Here is a 17846-nt window from a genome sequence, read left to right on the forward strand (position 1 = left end):
ATATCGACGGGATAGGGGGAGGGGTAGGGTTCTCACGACGGGGTGGGGGAGAGGTGCGGTTCTCGCGACGTGGTGGGGGAGGGCCTGCTATGGTGGGATTTGAAAGGGGGGCTGCGAGCTGGGGGTGAGGTGATATACGAAACTTGGTGATAAGCCAATGTAGAAAAATGAATGATAATTAATTTATCAATTAATTAAAAAAATTAATAATTTGTTTCATATACTACAGTTATATGATTCACAATCTATGAATATTAATATTTGTTTGTGTGCAGTAATCTACAAATAAAACTGAACTACATTATCAACATGAATGACATTATTATTTTTCAACTTCAATGCAAAGAAGCTACAAACACTCTTGTTAGTCTTCTCTCCCATCTCCTCTGATACTTAAAGGTTTATAGGGAGCTTTCCAAATGTCATATCATTGGATTTTACATATATGTAGGTATAAAAATTGCAACTTTTTGAAAAGCACTAAGCATATATTTTAACCATTTCAAATTTGGATCGCATATCATATTTTTACGAGTCACACACCTCTAACAAGTGTGGGACACATGTACATACTAATTGAATTTTGTGAACCAAACACACCTTAAAATATGATTAATGCATACCTAAAGTCGAATGCCGCAATTAACAAAGAACAACGGAATTGTCAAATAAATTATATCATTTTATAAGTTGTTGGATTTGCATAGTGTATATTTAAACTTTAAATATTTTATATTTGTGATACAATAAAATAATATAAATATTAGTGGTCAAAGTTATGTGTGTAGCAAACGTGAACATCAAAATGTTGCAATTATAAAATAATGAAAGAAGTATCTACTAATTCAACTTTTCAAAAATCAAATATTTAATTACTCTTTAAAGGAAATTTTGCAAATGTGTATTTGCATTGGGAGTGTACATCATATTCGTTGTCATTACAAAGTACCACTTGATTTACAAATGTCTAAGTTGGAGATGAACTAATGTAATTAATAATTTTTTACTAACTTGTAGGTTATTGTAATGCAACTTTATAGGGATTTTATTAGCTCCTCGAAATGCATTCGCTTTCGAAATTCTATTAAATCCTATAGGGCAGGGGAATCTATAAAAATTAATAAATATACTAAATGCTTCACCTTCTAGAATGAGTGAGGCTATTTGACGAATGATTTAGTATCGAACGATATTTTTCATTTTTTTGCACTTATGTTGTTTTCACCTATCAAGTATACAAAGTAATTTTTGCACTCCTAATTCTAAAATTGTACATTCAAAACCTGAAATTGCACATCCCACTACTAGAAAAACCTTACTTTGGGGACGCTTATTGTTCGACGCCTCGGCATAAGTGCGGCGCGGGTTTAATTTATCCCGCAATATCTCGACGCTTTTAAGCGTCGAGAAGGTTGCCCACGCGTTAAAAGCGTCCTCATTACCCGTGAAATAGAAATATTAGCTAGCTTATCACTGTATACTCCCGCTCGAAATTTTAGAGCGAGCAAATAAATTAAAAAATAAAAAAATCTCCCCCACCCCCCACCCCCCCCACTACGCGTACTATCACTCAACTGCATAATAAGCGAAATTTCAGAGCAACTGGGTAGTTAATGGTGAAACCCTATCTAATCAATTCTTCTCAATTCGCTCATAATTTCTCGCCATAATCTTCGTCTTTGATCATCAGGTATGCCTTCTTCTCTTCCTATCTTTTTCGTTCCAATTGTTCGAACTTCTGTTGAAGTTTTCATCTCCTACCTATCAACAGTCTTGAAGTAATTGGAAAGCTGCGAGAATTTCTCTGAAATTTCAATAAAAGTGTTCTTCTTCGCCATCATCTTCTGCATCATATCAGGTAATTTATGCCTTCTGTAAATTGTCTCGAATTGTTGTTTTTTTTGATGAATTTTGTAAATGTCAATCTGTTTTTTCGAATTACAATTGAATTCTTTGTCTTCAACCTCCCATCAATTTAGACTTGAAATTTTCATGCCTTTTTTTTAGCTCACTGTCAATCTCAATTGTCTAGAATCTGTTTTTTAAATTCTAAAGGTTTTTCTTGCCTTTTTTTTCTTCAATCTCAAAGATATGATTTTTGATGGAATTATTGTAAATTGAATAATTAAAAGGCCTCTCATTATACAATATACAAATGTCGACTAACTGAAATTTTTATGCTTTATTGTTTCTTGAAATTTTCATAATTTAGTGCAATAAGTTGATTTCCTTTACATGCCTGAATACCTATGTACATGCAGTATCTGTAATGAATTGGAAGTGTTGATTTTTCGATGAATATGGAGAAAACTATTTATGTTGAAAGCTTCGTTGTGGTTAAGGTATGCCATAAGCAGGAAACACAGAGAAGGAAACTAGATTGACACCAATTAGCTTTACAGACTTCTACATGTCTGTGTCTTTTTTTAAACTTCAGTCACTAGAATAATAAACTTTTTTTTCTTCGGCAAAAGCGTAATCAACTATTCCTGCCTACATTATGGATTCATAGTATTTTTAGCTGTCGTTCTGTAATTCTCTTATGTTGATTAAAGGAGGGCTTTTGGTACCATCATGCAGAGCCAAATTATTTAATGCTGGTTTACTGGATTCCTGAAAGTATTTCTACAATTCCTGCAAATGCTACACATCGCGTAGGAGTTGGTGCTATTGTCTTAACAGAGAACAGAGAGGTAATACTTTGTTCTCCTTTTCTGATATATGTGCAATTGCTTGATCAGTTCATTTCCATAAATCCGTTGCGGCGCTTTCTCCTACATAAACAAATGATGGTCTATATGATGTGGAAATGCTTTTGAAGAATCATTAAATTGTTATTCCTTTCCTTGTACAACGGTATTAGTAGGGCTATCTAGATTGTATGTCAAAAGACTGCGCGCTACTTCCTCGATTCCCCTCTCCCACTTTTTATTTCCTCAGGTTTTCAATGATCTTACTACATTTCTGTCTGTTTACACAAGTTTTCACCATACTAGAGCTTATGAGGACTGTAACCATGACCCTTATTCGTAATTTTGGCTCTTTTGGATGTGTAATTGGCCCCAGTGGCAGCCCTTTATTGTTCTTATGTAGTAATAGCTTATGCTACTAGTGATCCATAGGTCTACTTCCCTTTTCTCCTTTAGGGTGCCCTTCCCCATCTTCTACCTCTTTTCTAATATCATGTGATTTTATGTGTGTAGCTATCTAGATTGTATGTCAAAAGACTGCTTCCTCATTCCCCTCTCCCACTTTTTATTTCCTCAGGTTTTCAATGATCTTACTACATTTCTGTATGATCTGTTTGATACTGGCTTTTGTAATTATCTGGTTGTACTCCTTGAATCAACTCTTATATAAAATAAATAAGTTTTGATATTGTTTATCATTTCCAATTCTCTTGAAAATTTGTGTTTTTTATACTCTTTAAGATTTTGATCAGTAAACTATCAAAATTGTTATGATGCCTCTGTTACTTTTTATAATTTTCTCACGTGGAACCCATCAATCCCAAGGTTTATGATTCGAAAAGCAAAGAACATTTTTTTTTTCTGGTACGCTTTCAAACATAAATTATCGTAGAACTATTTCTGGACAATAACCATGCAAGCTTCCAAAAGATGGAGTCTGACAGACTGACACTATCTGACTCTAGTAGCCAAGGCTGAGTTACATAAGTTTTCATATATAGTAATATAACTGCCTAAGCCTTAAACTACTCCAGCACGAATTGTGTTGCTGAAGTGTGGACATATAGGGTAAATACGCAAAATAAATCAAATAGATAGGGAAGTACATAACAATTCATGTTAATCTAGATATGTTAGGCACTGAGTTCAATTTCTAGATATGTTAGGCACTGAGTACATAACAAGTCATATAAGCAAGAGTATTTCGTTTAGGTCATGTTTTATGTGAACTATTTGAAGATATATGTTCATATTTTTTTCTTCTTAATATGGTTCTTATTTGTTATCGTATATATTTTTTTTGTAGACATGGATTCTAGTTGGATAGATTTACCAAAAGGCCATCCCGCTTATTATAATGGTTGCATGAAATTCTTAGAGCTTGCTAAAGAGACTCTTGTTGAAGGAAAAACTCGATGCCCATGTAATAATTGCAAGTTAAACAAATGGTTTAAGTTGGAAAAAGTAGGAGGCCATATTTTATTGTACGGTTTTTATAAGAACTACAAAAATTGGATTTTTCATTGTAGTCATCAAGTGGGTAACAACTTAGGGCTCCATAGTGATCAAGCAAAGGGAGTAGGTCGAGATGATATTGATGGGTTACTAAATGCAGCTTTTGGGGTTGGTAGTCCACAATCCACTAACGAACCCCCGTTATTAAATGAGTTAGATTCTGATGACGAAGATATAAATGAGATGCATGAAGAGGTAAATTTTCAATTCGAGGTAGATAATGAATATGTATCAATTAACACCGACGCAGAAGAGACAAAGTACAATAGACTCAAGGAAGCTTCTAAAGAGAGTCTATATGAGGGGTGTACTACTTTTTCAAAGCTATCGTTTCTATTGCACTTATTTCACCTTAAGTGTATGTTCCACTGGTCTACTGAGTCTTTTAATAAATTGCTTGAACTTCTATTAGACGCATTTCCTTATATTATGGAGTTCCCATCGTCCTATTACGAAAGCATGAAGATAATTAAAGATTTGGGTTTAGGTTATGAGAAAATCCATGCATGTCCAAATGATTGCATGTTATATTGGGGGGATTTTGCAGACAAAAGTGAGTGTCATATTTGCCACACACCAAGATGGCAAAATGTGAAAGGCAAGCAAGGTGATACAAGTGAGAAAGGTAAAGAAACATGTATGAAGGGGGTGCCAGCTAAAGTAATGCGGTATTTTCCTCTCATCCCTAGACTAAAGAGGCTTTACATGTCATCTAATACTGCAAGAGACATGAGATGGCATTTTGACCGCAAGGACGATAAAATTATCACCCACCCGGCAGATGGAGAGGCTTGGAAAAAATTTGATGATAGATATGAGGAATTTGCTAAAGATCCTCGTAGTGTTAGATTGGGTCTAGCAAGTGATGGTTTTAATCCATATCGTCTTATGAACACTAATTACAGTACATGGCCAGTGATTCTGATTCCTTATAATTTGCCTCCTTGGCTTTGTATGAAGTCATCATCATTTATTTTGTCCTTGATTATTCCTGGAAAATATGGTCCCGGTATCGATATTGATGTTTATTTGCAACCACTAATGCATGAGTTAAAATTGTTGTGGGAAGGTGTAGATGCCTTTGATGTTTATAGTGGAAAAAACTTTAAACTACGAGCATCCTTACATTCCACTATAAATGACTTTCCTGCATATGCTATGTTGTCGGGTTGGAGTACAAAAGGTTATAAAGCTTGCCCTACTTGTGCCAATTCTACTTGTTCATATTATTTTGGTGGTAAAATTGTCTACCCCGGTTCTCGAAAATGGTTACCGATTGATCATCCTTACCGTTCTCAAGCTAATTTATTTGATGGGAAGAGGAATATGGCCTTGCTCCGGTTCATGCTAGTGGGACAGAAATTTTGAAGCAGCAAGAAGAAGTTAATTATGTTTATGGGAAATCAAAAACGGTTCCTAAAAAAAGAGGGAGAGAAGAAGTTGAGGATGATGAAATTGATAATGATAATGATAAGGTTCTTTGGAAAAAGTATATTATTTGACTTGGAATACTGGGAACATAATCTTCTTAGACACAATTTAGATGTTATGCACATTGAGAAGAATGTGTGTGATAATCTCTTAGGAACTCTTTTAGAAACCGACAAGAGTAGAGATGATAAGAAAGCTAGGGAGGCTCTGAAACAAATAAATATAAAATCTCATCTTTGGCTTCAAACGCATCCTAATCGTGTTAAAGAGTATATGCCTCCAGCTTCATACAACATGGATAAAGAAGAAAAAGAACGTTTTTTAAGAGTCTTGAAAAAGCTCAGAGTTCCTGATGGTTATGGATCAAATTTGCAAAGATGTGTGAACATGAAGGAGCGTAAACTTATTAATATGAAAAGCCACGACAATCATATCCTCATGCAAGAAATCCTTCCTGTTGCTTTAAGAGCATCAAATGCCACAAAAGTTATTGATTTGCTTGAGGAGTTGTCGTACTTTTTTAAGAAGATTTGTTCAACCACCATTGATAAAGGAGAGTTAGATACCATTCAGTCAAAGCTTGTCCTGACCCTTTGTAAGATGGAGAAAGAGTTCCTCCCAACATTTTTCACAATTATGGTTCATCTACTAATTCATTTAGTGGATGAGGTTAAACTCGGTGGACCTGTTCATTACAGGTGGATGTATCCTATTGAAAGGTCATTATTTCTAATTTCATATTTTCTTTTAATTTGTTAATTTTTTTATATAAAAATCCATCGTCAAATCTTCTCTTATCTCTTTCATACTCACGATCTTCATATATATTAAGGTACTTGGCCTTTTTGAAATCTCATGTTAGCAATAAAGCACAACCTGAAGGGTCTATAGCCGAAGGGTTCCTTTTATGGGAGACAATTACATTTTGCTCGAGATATTTAGAAAGTGTTGAGACCATGTTCAACAAACCGAAAAGAAATGATGACGGGGTTCCACACATCAATAACTATCTATACAACTCAGGATGTCGCGTAATTGGAAAGAGAGAAAATGTTCGTCTTGATGACAAAAGTTTAAAGCAAGCACATCGCTATGTTTTACTTCATTCAGATGAGATGAAACAAGTGTTTGAGTAAGTACCATTATTGGTTATCTAGTGAAAGTATTAATTATAACTTTAACAATATATTTTTTTTCAAATTCTTAAGTGATTTCCTCCAAGTAAAGCGGCAAGAGCATCGAGTGGGCGAAATTGCGGCGAATGAATATAATGAAAATCAATGGAGACTTAACGAATTCTCCGATTGGTTGCAAAACCAGGTTATATGCTTTAAAATTTCGGGTTGCCTTAATTATTTTATATATCAATCAAAGTTTAACTAAATATTTTACCTGGAATTATAGATCCATAACCTAGATGATAACACAGTAGAAGGAAAGCTGAGAAAAGCGTTGGCCGGTGGTTTAAGCAATCGCGGTAAAAGGATGAAAAGCGTTATCATTAATGGATATAAATTTGATACCGTGGATCGTGAACGATTTCGGAAGACACAAAATTCTGGAGTGATGGTTGAAGCCGATGGCCAAGAGTATTATGGAAAACTGAAAGAAATTTTCGAACTTGATTACTATGGTTCATTTAGGGTTGTAATGTTTCGTTGTGACTGGGTTGACATTCGTAGGGGTTTTAAAACATACCCAAGTGGCAGAGTTACTGTCAACTTCTCGAAGTTGATGCACACTGGTCGAAATTTGCATGATGATCCATTTGTTTTCTCTTCTCAAGCAAAACAAGTTTTTTATGTCGAGGATGAGATACAAAAAGGATGGTTGCACGTAATTAAGACTAAGCCCAGGGACTTGTTTGATATACCCGAGGATGACGAGATTCTAGAATAGAAGGGTTTTGGGTTTTTAGAATTTTATCATTGTTCATTTGTGGATTTATGTTTTGATTTTGGATTCGAGTTATTAACTTTTATTTAATGGTACTACTTTGTCTATTCCACATTTATCTTTCTTATTATTCCTCTATTTGCATTTCCCTCTTGATTTCACTCTATATCTACTTAAAAATTATGTAAATGAATGTGATATGTTGTGGATTATTTTGATTGGGTGAAAGCTTTGCTGAGGATATTGATTATTGATGTCGTATTGTATCGATTTATAGTATAAGCCACTTAATTAGGCTTTGTTGTTAATTTTTTGGTTAATTGCTTCATGCTCTGTTGTTCAGATTGGAGATTATTGTTGTTTTTCCGTGTCTTAAGTTAGCATGTTAATTAAAGGAACTAAGATTGGATTAAAAAACTTAAGTTCTTGCTATCATTATGGGAAAAGTAAACCATATTATAGGCTTATAGCATAGCTACTATGATGAGAACTCTTTAAACTGTTCTTCGGATAAGTTGGTCGATGGAAATAGAAGTTTTCATATGATACTTTCCTAGTAAAGCATATGTACATCAGTATAAACAAGTAATAATGCTTTAAATAGCAGTTTGAGATTGTTGTACTGTACAACTCTCTATCTCTTATACATGGCCTCAGGTCTGAGTTTCTTAATGTAGGCCAATTGATCTGTTGGCCTTCAGTTTATTAGCTGGATTAAGGAGAGACCCTCTTCCCCTTGAGCATAGGCTTTAATTGATCTTTAAGTTACCATTATTATATGATATATTCCCATACTGTTGACCGAATTGTTTGGCTTCTATTATCGCTTTATTTTCGTTTCCCAGTTGGTGGTAGTTCATTACTTCAGACTTTAGAGACCATTGTGTTGATTATGCATTATAAAGATACTTTGTGGTGTTGGATTGGATATTTACATATGTCTTGTTCTCTGGATGAATCAAATTTCCCCTAATCTAATCAGTTTCTTTTTCTTCCAACATTTCAGACACTGGTAAGGTTGATTTGGTAATGAATGTGGTTGAGCGTGTGAGTGGAGGTTTCTCGGCTGGTGGTGGAATTTCGAGTGGGTAAGAAAAGATGATGTGATAATGTTATATACAGTCTCCAAAATGATGGTTTTAAAGCTATGTATATGTTTATTCTGAGGCACTATGGTTGCATATGCATTTACAGGATAACAAGTGGCCCTTTGTCAGGTCTAATTGGAAGGACTATTCTGTTGCTTAGAATTTTTATTCTTTTAATTGATAAAATACATATTTCCTCACATTTAGGCTTACATGCTATAATGATCCTAGAGTACTTCCTAATACTTTTTAATCTTATTCGATACTCTAAGAAAAGAAATTACGTATGCCCTGTACATAACCGAAAAAGTGCATAATTCATATGATAGAGAAAATAATTTGCTCTACTGTTTAAACTATTTAGAATTTCCAGTCTACTTTGGGGGATCCGAAACACTTTACACACCTTATTAGATGTAGTAATGTACCAATGTGTCTGTGTAGATGTCTACAAGTTATTTAAGTCTCTAAATATAGCATCGACACTATTCTTTTCACATTTGAAAATCACATTTCAAGTTTCATTAAGTTCACGTAAAGCCTTTTGAAACTATTAAAGGTTCACCTAAAGCTGAAAGTGCAATTATTACTAACAAACTTGTAGTCGAATTAGTTTTCTGACATGGTGCTGGAGAAACAAAAACTGGATCTGCTGTGCTAAAATCTTTGGATTCCCTGTAGCTAATAGCTAATAATTTCAAGCTTCAAATTCAATGCATCATACAGGCCGATGCTAGCCTTATCTTTTCCTATCGTCATAATCTGAAGCTATGATAATCAATAATGTAGATGTAAATTGTAATTTTGCTTCATTTTAAATATTATAGTAGTTTTCAGAAGGGCTTGATCATTATTGTTTTTTGTCTTGCAGTGATATATTATATTATCAAGGGAAGAGAACGAGGGACGTACATGCAGATGACCAGCCCAGTTCATTGTCTTCACAGTCACCAGGTGCTGCTGCTGCACACAACTCTCCTTCGACCGAAAATGCATCACAATCAAACAAAAAACAAATCCTTCAATCACAGCCATATGAGGTTCCTTCTAACGTTGAATTTGGACCATTTTGCCCACCAAGTGCCACCACAACAAATCCTTCAATCACACCAAGTGCAACAACTAGCAAACCATTAGCTATATGGAAAAACCTCCTTGTATCACATCAAAACCGCTCAAAATCCCTCCTGCTTCTTCTACTCATACCCCACCACTCAAGCCTTCTACTATCACATCCAAACCGCTCAAAATCCCTCCTCCTTCTTCTACTCATACCCCACCACTCAAGCCTTCTACTATCACATCCAAACCGCTCAAAATCCCTCCTCCTTCTTCTACTCATACCCCACCACTCAAGCCTTCTACTATCACATCCAAACCGCTCAAAACCCTCCTCCTTCTTCTACTCATACCCACCACTCAAGCCTTCTACTATCACATCCAAACCGCTCAAAATCCCTCATCCTTCTTCTAGTCATATCCCACCACTCAACCCTTCTACTAATACATCCAAACCGCTCAAAATCCCTCCTCCTTCTTCTACTCATACCCACCACTCAAGCCTTCTACTATCACATCAAAACCGCTCAAAATCCCTCATCCTTCTTCTGGTCATATCCCACCACTCAACCCTTCTACTAATAAATCAAAACCGCTCAAAATCCCTCATCCTTCTTCTGGTCATATCCCACCACTCAACCCTTCTACCAATACATCAAAATCGCTCAAAATCCCACATCCTTCTTCTGGTCATATTCGAGCATCTCTCAACCCATCTACTAGTACCCCGCTCAAAATCCCTTCTAATTCCTTTGATCCTATCCCACCTAGTAGGTCGCCTTCTAGTCATAACTCCCCTACTATCTCACCTCTTAACCCATCAGAATCCCGTAAGCCAACAAAGCAAAAAGAGGGTGAAGAATCATTAATGAAGTCGAGAACATCAAAATCTGTACGGTCAACATCATATCCAGATTGGCCTTCAAATGTTCAATTTGATACGAAGGAAGAGGTTATGACAAAGGGTAATGTCTTTCCTTGATGGTCTACTAGGATTTTGACTTATATTGGTATCTATTATATCTATTTATGCTATTCTAATATGTTTTTATGCAACGTCATCCCATTATTTATCTTATGCAGATGCTGAAGGTAACATCACATTGGTGAGTGGTCCTATTCCGACAATCAGTGTGTGGAGTAACAACGGCGTTAAATACTGTGTTGAATTCAACGAGTTTTACCAACCTCTTAGGAAAGGTGGAGATATCTTGGTCAGATTTATTGGTAGCATTACAAAGGTAGAGACCTACTGTCCAGTTGGAGAAGTATATTGGCATAACGTCGATAAGAAGCTGAAAGCTATGTTGGTAGAGGAGGTCAAAGTAAGTATATATTTGATTCTTCTTCTTACTCATTTTCGCGCATTTATGTGTGTTAGGTTGGGATTTGGCTGGATTTTATCATGTTTGTGTCATTGTGTGTTTGAGTATTATGGAATTCGTTGGTGTTTTTACTAATTCGTTGGTTTAGCTTATAGTAGCACCGTTGGTACCAATCACAGCATCTGCGTATAACAATGGGACCTGCACCAACTCATGTTATATTTGCACCAACTGTTAATTTTTGAATGAAACAAATACATATAAGAGACAAGTTATATTTGCACCAACTGTTAATTTTTGAATGAAAGAATAACAGTGAGAAATTGTTGGAGGGATGAAATACGACCAGCATGTTATATCCTCGACTACTCTTGTGTAAAACTCACATGGGCCCTATTTTATTTCTCTCCATCTCTCTTTTCTCCTTGGCTCCTGTGCCTCCCCCCATGTTGCAAGTAAAATTAAACAGAGGGGAAGTAACTAACTGCAAAATGTTCCTCTTATCTGTGCTGCTCACAAAACCTCTTGGAAGAATGAAATGCTGACATTTCGCATTAGATGGACGAGCAACTTGACATTCACATCTTCACTATGAGGTCATTCGCATCAATTTCAGTCTATCTTAAACTTCAGCTGCACTAATTTCCATGTCCATGTAAGAACCAATGACCAGGATGAACACTTAGAGTACCAAATTTTGAAAGCAAATGAGTTAGCTCCAGGACAACATTATTCTTACAAATCTACCTCTGAACCAAGAATTACTACTAATGCTGACAAAACTTTGGGACTTTAAAGGGTACAAGCAACTGTAATCAATCATCATGCAGAACCTTTTTCTGTTTTTGGGATGATAAATCATAGAATATCTCATAAACTGAGAAATAGATCCATTTCAAAGCATAAGCTAGCTTAACAATACTATACAGATGTACGAGTTCGTCAAGGTACTATATGATTCTAGGTACCTATCTAACGCAGCAACTAGCTACAAGAATTGTTCTCTATCTTAAAGTTCTCTTTCACCCCTCCGATATGCAGATAATAACAGAACATGTTAAAGCAGCATGATCCTCATACCACATCCAACACATACATTCAGCATGGTTGCATAAACTTAAATGATTTAAATTCTAGAACCAGATTGCATTATGTAATAGTCTCTCTTGATTTTCACAAAGATATTTCTCTAACCAACTCCCTGAATTTCCGCACCCACTAGAGTGACAGTAACTAACCACCTGCCAGCTCACTCTACATTTCAGTATTCTTCCTCCTAGACCTCCTGGTGTAGGTGAACCTGATAGGTGGCCTGGCACGTGATGTAGCATTACCCCCTTCCCACACAGCAAGCTTCTCATTGATTCTTCTAGCCAGAGAGCCCTGTCGGTATGGTTGAAGCTTTAAGTACACATAATCTCCAACCTGAAACTCCAATTTGCGACGGTGTGTGTTCTCCTGAATCTAGACGTCCTAAAACCTATGAAAAAACAGATCCAAGCTAGGATATTCTGGTGTTTAGTTGCTCAGTTTATAAGCACAAACTCAGCACCTAGTTTACATCCAATTGAGTACAGTATGTCTTATTGTTGCAACAGAATAAAGACCTAAAAGCAAATTAAAACATGACAAATCAAGTAGTAGCATATAAAACAAAATAGAATTATATGATTAATGCCATCTGTTCTTCTTATACTTGCTACTATACTGTTTTAATATTTAATTGTTCTGACTTATCAATCATAAGCTCTTGCAAATCTTGAAATAACATACTTTGTGCGACTTGTATGATATATTAAGTTCGGGTATCCTGACAATGCCTTCATAATAGTTCTGTTGCTGCCTTCAGAATAACAGTATTTTTTAATTCTCTTTCTTTGGATATGCTTGTAAACGCCTAGGCTCACCCACGATACTATTTTCTTAAAGGAACGCTTTGTAATTCCTGATGGTCCTGAATACGAGAAACAAATCCTCAAGCGTGCTAACAGAAGTTGGAGGCATTTTAAACACGAGCTCAAGTCACATTACTACAAACCAGATGACAAGACTCTCGATGAGATGTGTAATTTGCAGCCACCATACGGAATTACTAGTAATCAATGGATAAAGTTGGTTAAGCACTGGCATTCAGAGCTAGGGAAAGTAAGTTACTTAATAATATTAATTTCTATGGAGTCATTAGTTTACAAATAGCATCATTCAAAAAACTGACAAGTGATGACATAATTAATTTTATCTTATGGTAATTGGTTTGATCATTTTTGTATGCTGTATGTACCATATCATTCCAATCAAGTCTATAAATAGCCAAAACGGTATAGCTTGTTTCATACTCAGCAGAACACACAATCTTCTATTCTTCTATAGATTATGACTAACTGTATGAATGATTGAATGTACACATGCATGCATATTACATACACTGAACTAGTGAAGCTAATGATTGACATTTGATAAATCTTTGTTCTGTATTTTTGATAAATATTTTTTTTCTTTAATATGAGTGCAGAAATTGTCAGAAGCTGGGAAAGATGCACGAGCTTCCCTAAATCAACTTCACAGATGTGGCTCCAAGAGCTTCGCAAACAAGCAAGCTGATTATGTATGATTCATGAATATTAACATAAATATATATATATATCTAGGAAAAATCTTTTTGGAATATATATATGTAACTAATCTTGTAGAAATTTTCTATGATTGTTTTTACATTTAAAAAATTATTAGGAGGATGAGCATGGAGAAAAAATGAGTTTATTAACTCTTTGGAAAAAAGCTCATATTGGAAAGGATGGAAGCTTTCTACCAGACACACTCACAGAAGAATTTATGGTATAAGTACAGATTAAAATAAAATAATAAGCGTGCTTCCGTTTATTGTAAACTAATACTTCTTATATTTTATATCTTAATATTTGTGTAGGATGATGCATATGCCAAGTTTGAATCATTGAAGCAAAGCAAACCCTTCCAAGTCTGACTTAGAACTTGAAGATGAAGCTTTTGAGCACACCATGTATGATGGAGAGATTCCCAAACGTCCCGTAGGTTATGGACTTGGAGTTCGAAAGGGGGACATTTACGGGGTGCATGGTGTCCTGAAGAAGCAAGGGTGTGGAAGAGTTCGAAAGACGGCCGTGTTCATGGAGAATGATAAAGAAGAATTGTCCACTCTGAAGAAGGAAAATAGATTGTTGAACACCCAAGTCCAAGAGAACAAAGAAGAAGTGTCTGTTCTCAAGAAGGAAAATAGCTTGTTGAAAGCCAAAGTTCAAGAGAACAACTCTCTGCTCAAAACTCTTGTTGGACAATTTTCTCAACTAGTAGGTAAAGTTCGTAAAGGAGAGGCTTCAATGCACCTTTTAGATTGTGCACAAGCAGTCTTGGAAGTGACAAACCAAAAGGTACCTTCCTACTTTCAAACTTTACCTAAATTCCCCTTCCTTATGAATGAGCTAATGTACCAAGCAAGAAAGTTTCTGCCCAGAGTACAGCCCTAGTACTATAACCTTTATCTTTTTTATCAGATACATTATTTTCTTCTTTGACATCAACATTGATAAGTTGCTTGAGTTTTACATGATCATTCTTCTGATCTGAACCTTTCGAGGCGGTTGCACGCAGCATTTACTTTACTCTTGTTTATACTGAAGAGGATTGAGAATTATTGGCTGCAAATCTGTGAACACGCACCCATCTATCTGTTTTAATTTTATCTTTAGTTTGTAGTATTACATGACAGTATATTGAAACAAATATGTGGCTATCTAAGTGAGTTTTTTATTTTTCTGTTTTTGAAATGGATTTGAGTTAATTCCGTTTGCAGTCTCTCATTTCTCCTGCCACCAATTGGGATAATACACAAACTGGGAGTCAACAGCTTGGTTTTTTTTAGGGTGTCTAATGTTTATAATGATGGCCAGGGATGCTGACAGCTTAATGAAGTTTAGGACATGTGAATGGCCTTACTGATATGCTGGATGTCACTTGATCTAAACATGTTACTGTTTTTCCTAAGGGATGAAACAGTAGTTTGATGTTATTCTAGGAGGGTAATGTTTATGAAGTTGGAGAATTTTGATATGGAAATTGATTTTGCTAGCGCCTGTAGATGGAGACAGCTTATCTCATGAGACTTGAGTTCTTTTGTTGTCTTTGTTTCTTCTTTATTCTTCTCTAGAGCTATGCACTCTTATGTGATTCTTCTTTATTTAGTAATTAGAAAGTTTAAGACATGGAATGAGTAGAAATTCATATATAGTGATGCCTGAACATTAAATGAAACGAGAGTGGAGTGGTAAGAAACACGAATGATGGTGCTGGACTTTCCATGTGATGCTTTTAAGGTCATCTCATGGCGCTCTGCACACTTTGCCATAATCATCTCTCTACCTGGTCACTTTTCACAACCTTCATCTTTTTTATCAGCCAGATACATTATTTTCTTCTTTAATTTGACATCAATCATTACTATCGTACTGATTATATTGTCTTTTTTTTCTCTTTTTAAGGTACTCGAAAATAATGAAGGTGCAAAAGATCAAGAACGGATGGCTTCAAAGTAGCTACTATCGTATCGTCATCTATTTTACTAGCGCGCTAGATCTTATTAGTTAGCTTATTTTCAAGGTTACTTCACTTTGGATATTTTTATTAATTAGCTAGACTTAACTACGACATACAATTTGCAATTATGTTTGTAGGGATTTTAGTTATCTTAGTATATTTACATTTATAATATATTGATCAAAGTATTTTTTTTTTACCTTAATATATATATATATATATATATATATATCTTCAAGTTTATAATGTTTGTTATAATTTATTCTAGAGTAAATATACGTACATATATATGTGTGTGATAATATATATATATATATATATATATATATTTATATTATATATATATATATATTATATATATAATTCGGAAAAATAGCAAAAGGGACTACAAAAACGAAAATACATTTTATAGTCATCATGAAATTTTGCCAAATAATTAAATATTAAAATTTAAATCCAACTTCTCTTTTAACGACGCCAAAAAGCGTCCAGATTTAGAGGCAGCAAGGTGCTGCGAGTCAACGGGAACGGTGACGCTTTTACGCGACGAGACAATTGGGGACTATGTTAGGCGTCGAGAATGGCGACGCTTTTACGTGTCGTAAAATACCTACTCAATTGACGCGACGCTTTTAGAAAGCGTCGCAAGCAAATTTAGCGACGCTTTTTGGCGTCGCCAAATGGGTTAAAAAGCGTCGCGATAACACTCCTTTTGTAGTAGTGTCCAATATATTAACATCCAAGTAGACAATCTATCGTGTGTGCAAACATTGAACTCGAGGCCAAAGTATTTGTGTTGGGCGCATTCACATCATACGTCATTGTTTATCATTGTTTCGTAGGAATGATTGGGTTGTGAAGGTGCGTGGTTGATGGTTCATGTATTTCAGGAGGGTAACCATGCTGCAAATTGGTTGGTCAATCGGGACGTTGATCAATCTAACAATTTTGTTGTTTTGCAGGAAGCTCCCCTTAATCTCCATATATTTTAGTTGAGGATGCTTGTGGAGTTGCAATTCCACGTGAGTGCATCAGTAGGATTTTTAGTAACTGTTTTTTTATTTATTGGTGTCTTTTCTTGATTTTGGCTTTGCCTCATTTGCATAAAAACATCCAAGATATCATGTTTGCACAACAAAAAACTATATTTCCACACCCAAAGCCTATATTTGCACATCCAAAGACTTAATTGCACAATCAGTAAGTATTCGTATCCAAGAAACATGTTTTACACATCCGAATACTATATTTGCACATCCAAACTGCATATTTACACATCGGAAGACTATAATTGCACATCCACTAAAGATATATTTGCATCGACTAAAAATATAATTGCACATCCAAAAATGTGTATATGCACAACCGAAATTTGAAATGAAAATAAAAGGCAAAGAAACGATTTGATACGGGGATACATTAGGAGTGTTTTTGTCTTTTCTTTAGGTTTGTTCACCAACAAACAGTTTATAATTTATCCTTTTTTTTTCAAAAACTAAAATTGGCTTGCGGATGTACATGTACCTACTATACGTACACTAGATGTACCTTATAAAGTATAAACTGCGTGAAGTGCTGGTGTTGGCAACCTGCGTGTAGTTGTGTCATGTGTGTAGTGCTGGCAAGTGAAAGAGAAGACAGAAACCTGCGCTGAGGACAAACTAATGGATGAATTTGCACCCAAGGGCCAAGGACCAAGGACCAAGGTATGGCATGTGGAATTGTGGATTGTGCAGGGGCAATTTTAAATTTTCCCAGCTAAATACGGACTTTTCGATCCAATCGTACTCATCTTACTATTCAATTATATTTAGGGTTCTTCTCATAATGACTCTACCTCCTCTTTCTTAATCATTTCCCCCAAATTAAAGAAATATGCTTTCGAATTCGGTACTCTCTCTCTCTCTCTTACAATTTCTTTGATTTACTTTGATACTTTTGTTTGGTTTCGCTATGTCCTTTGCTTCCGAAAGCTGCATTGCGCCTTCTCTAAATTTTGTTGTAAATTCGAATTTAGAGGTAGCGATTATAAAGGTCAAAAAACTAACTTTGTTCCTACTTTAGTCTTATATAATGCACAACTTATCTTTCTGAAGATATATTTCAACTAAGTTAGTGTTTCTAATGTTTTATGGATCTTTCCACTATTAGCTAGCTTAGCTACATAATGACCGAAGCAGGGGGATAAACATTACTGATTACACCATCATTTTCAAGCCGTATAGAAATTTCAAGAAATATTAGTACAAGTTTTTTCCAATTTCATTCTCGTT

The 17846-nt window shown here is 35.3% G+C and overlaps 2 protein-coding genes across 2 annotated transcripts; both read left to right on the forward strand.

The window, feature by feature from the left end:
- The first annotated feature begins 2300 nt into the window (after positions 1 to 2300).
- On the forward strand, positions 2301 to 5573 carry LOC130591152 (uncharacterized). The gene is made up of 4 exons (XM_057394082.1): positions 2301 to 2342; positions 2556 to 2693; positions 3268 to 3319; positions 3997 to 5573. Exons 1-4 carry the CDS (start codon positions 2301 to 2303, stop codon positions 5571 to 5573), a joined length of 1809 nt encoding a protein of 602 aa, XP_057250065.1.
- An 8398-nt stretch (positions 5574 to 13971) lies between these two features.
- LOC130590988 (uncharacterized) lies at positions 13972 to 15695 on the forward strand. Its single transcript, XM_057393774.1, has 2 exons — positions 13972 to 14411; positions 15519 to 15695. Exons 1-2 carry the CDS (start codon positions 14022 to 14024, stop codon positions 15570 to 15572), a joined length of 444 nt encoding a protein of 147 aa, XP_057249757.1. The 5' UTR covers positions 13972 to 14021; the 3' UTR covers positions 15573 to 15695.
- The last annotated feature ends 2151 nt before the right edge of the window (positions 15696 to 17846 follow it).

Source organism: Beta vulgaris, chromosome 4 (assembly GCF_026745355.1).
Source record: "Beta vulgaris subsp. vulgaris cultivar EL10 chromosome 4, EL10.2, whole genome shotgun sequence".
Lineage (NCBI taxonomy): Eukaryota > Viridiplantae > Streptophyta > Magnoliopsida > Caryophyllales > Amaranthaceae > Beta > Beta vulgaris.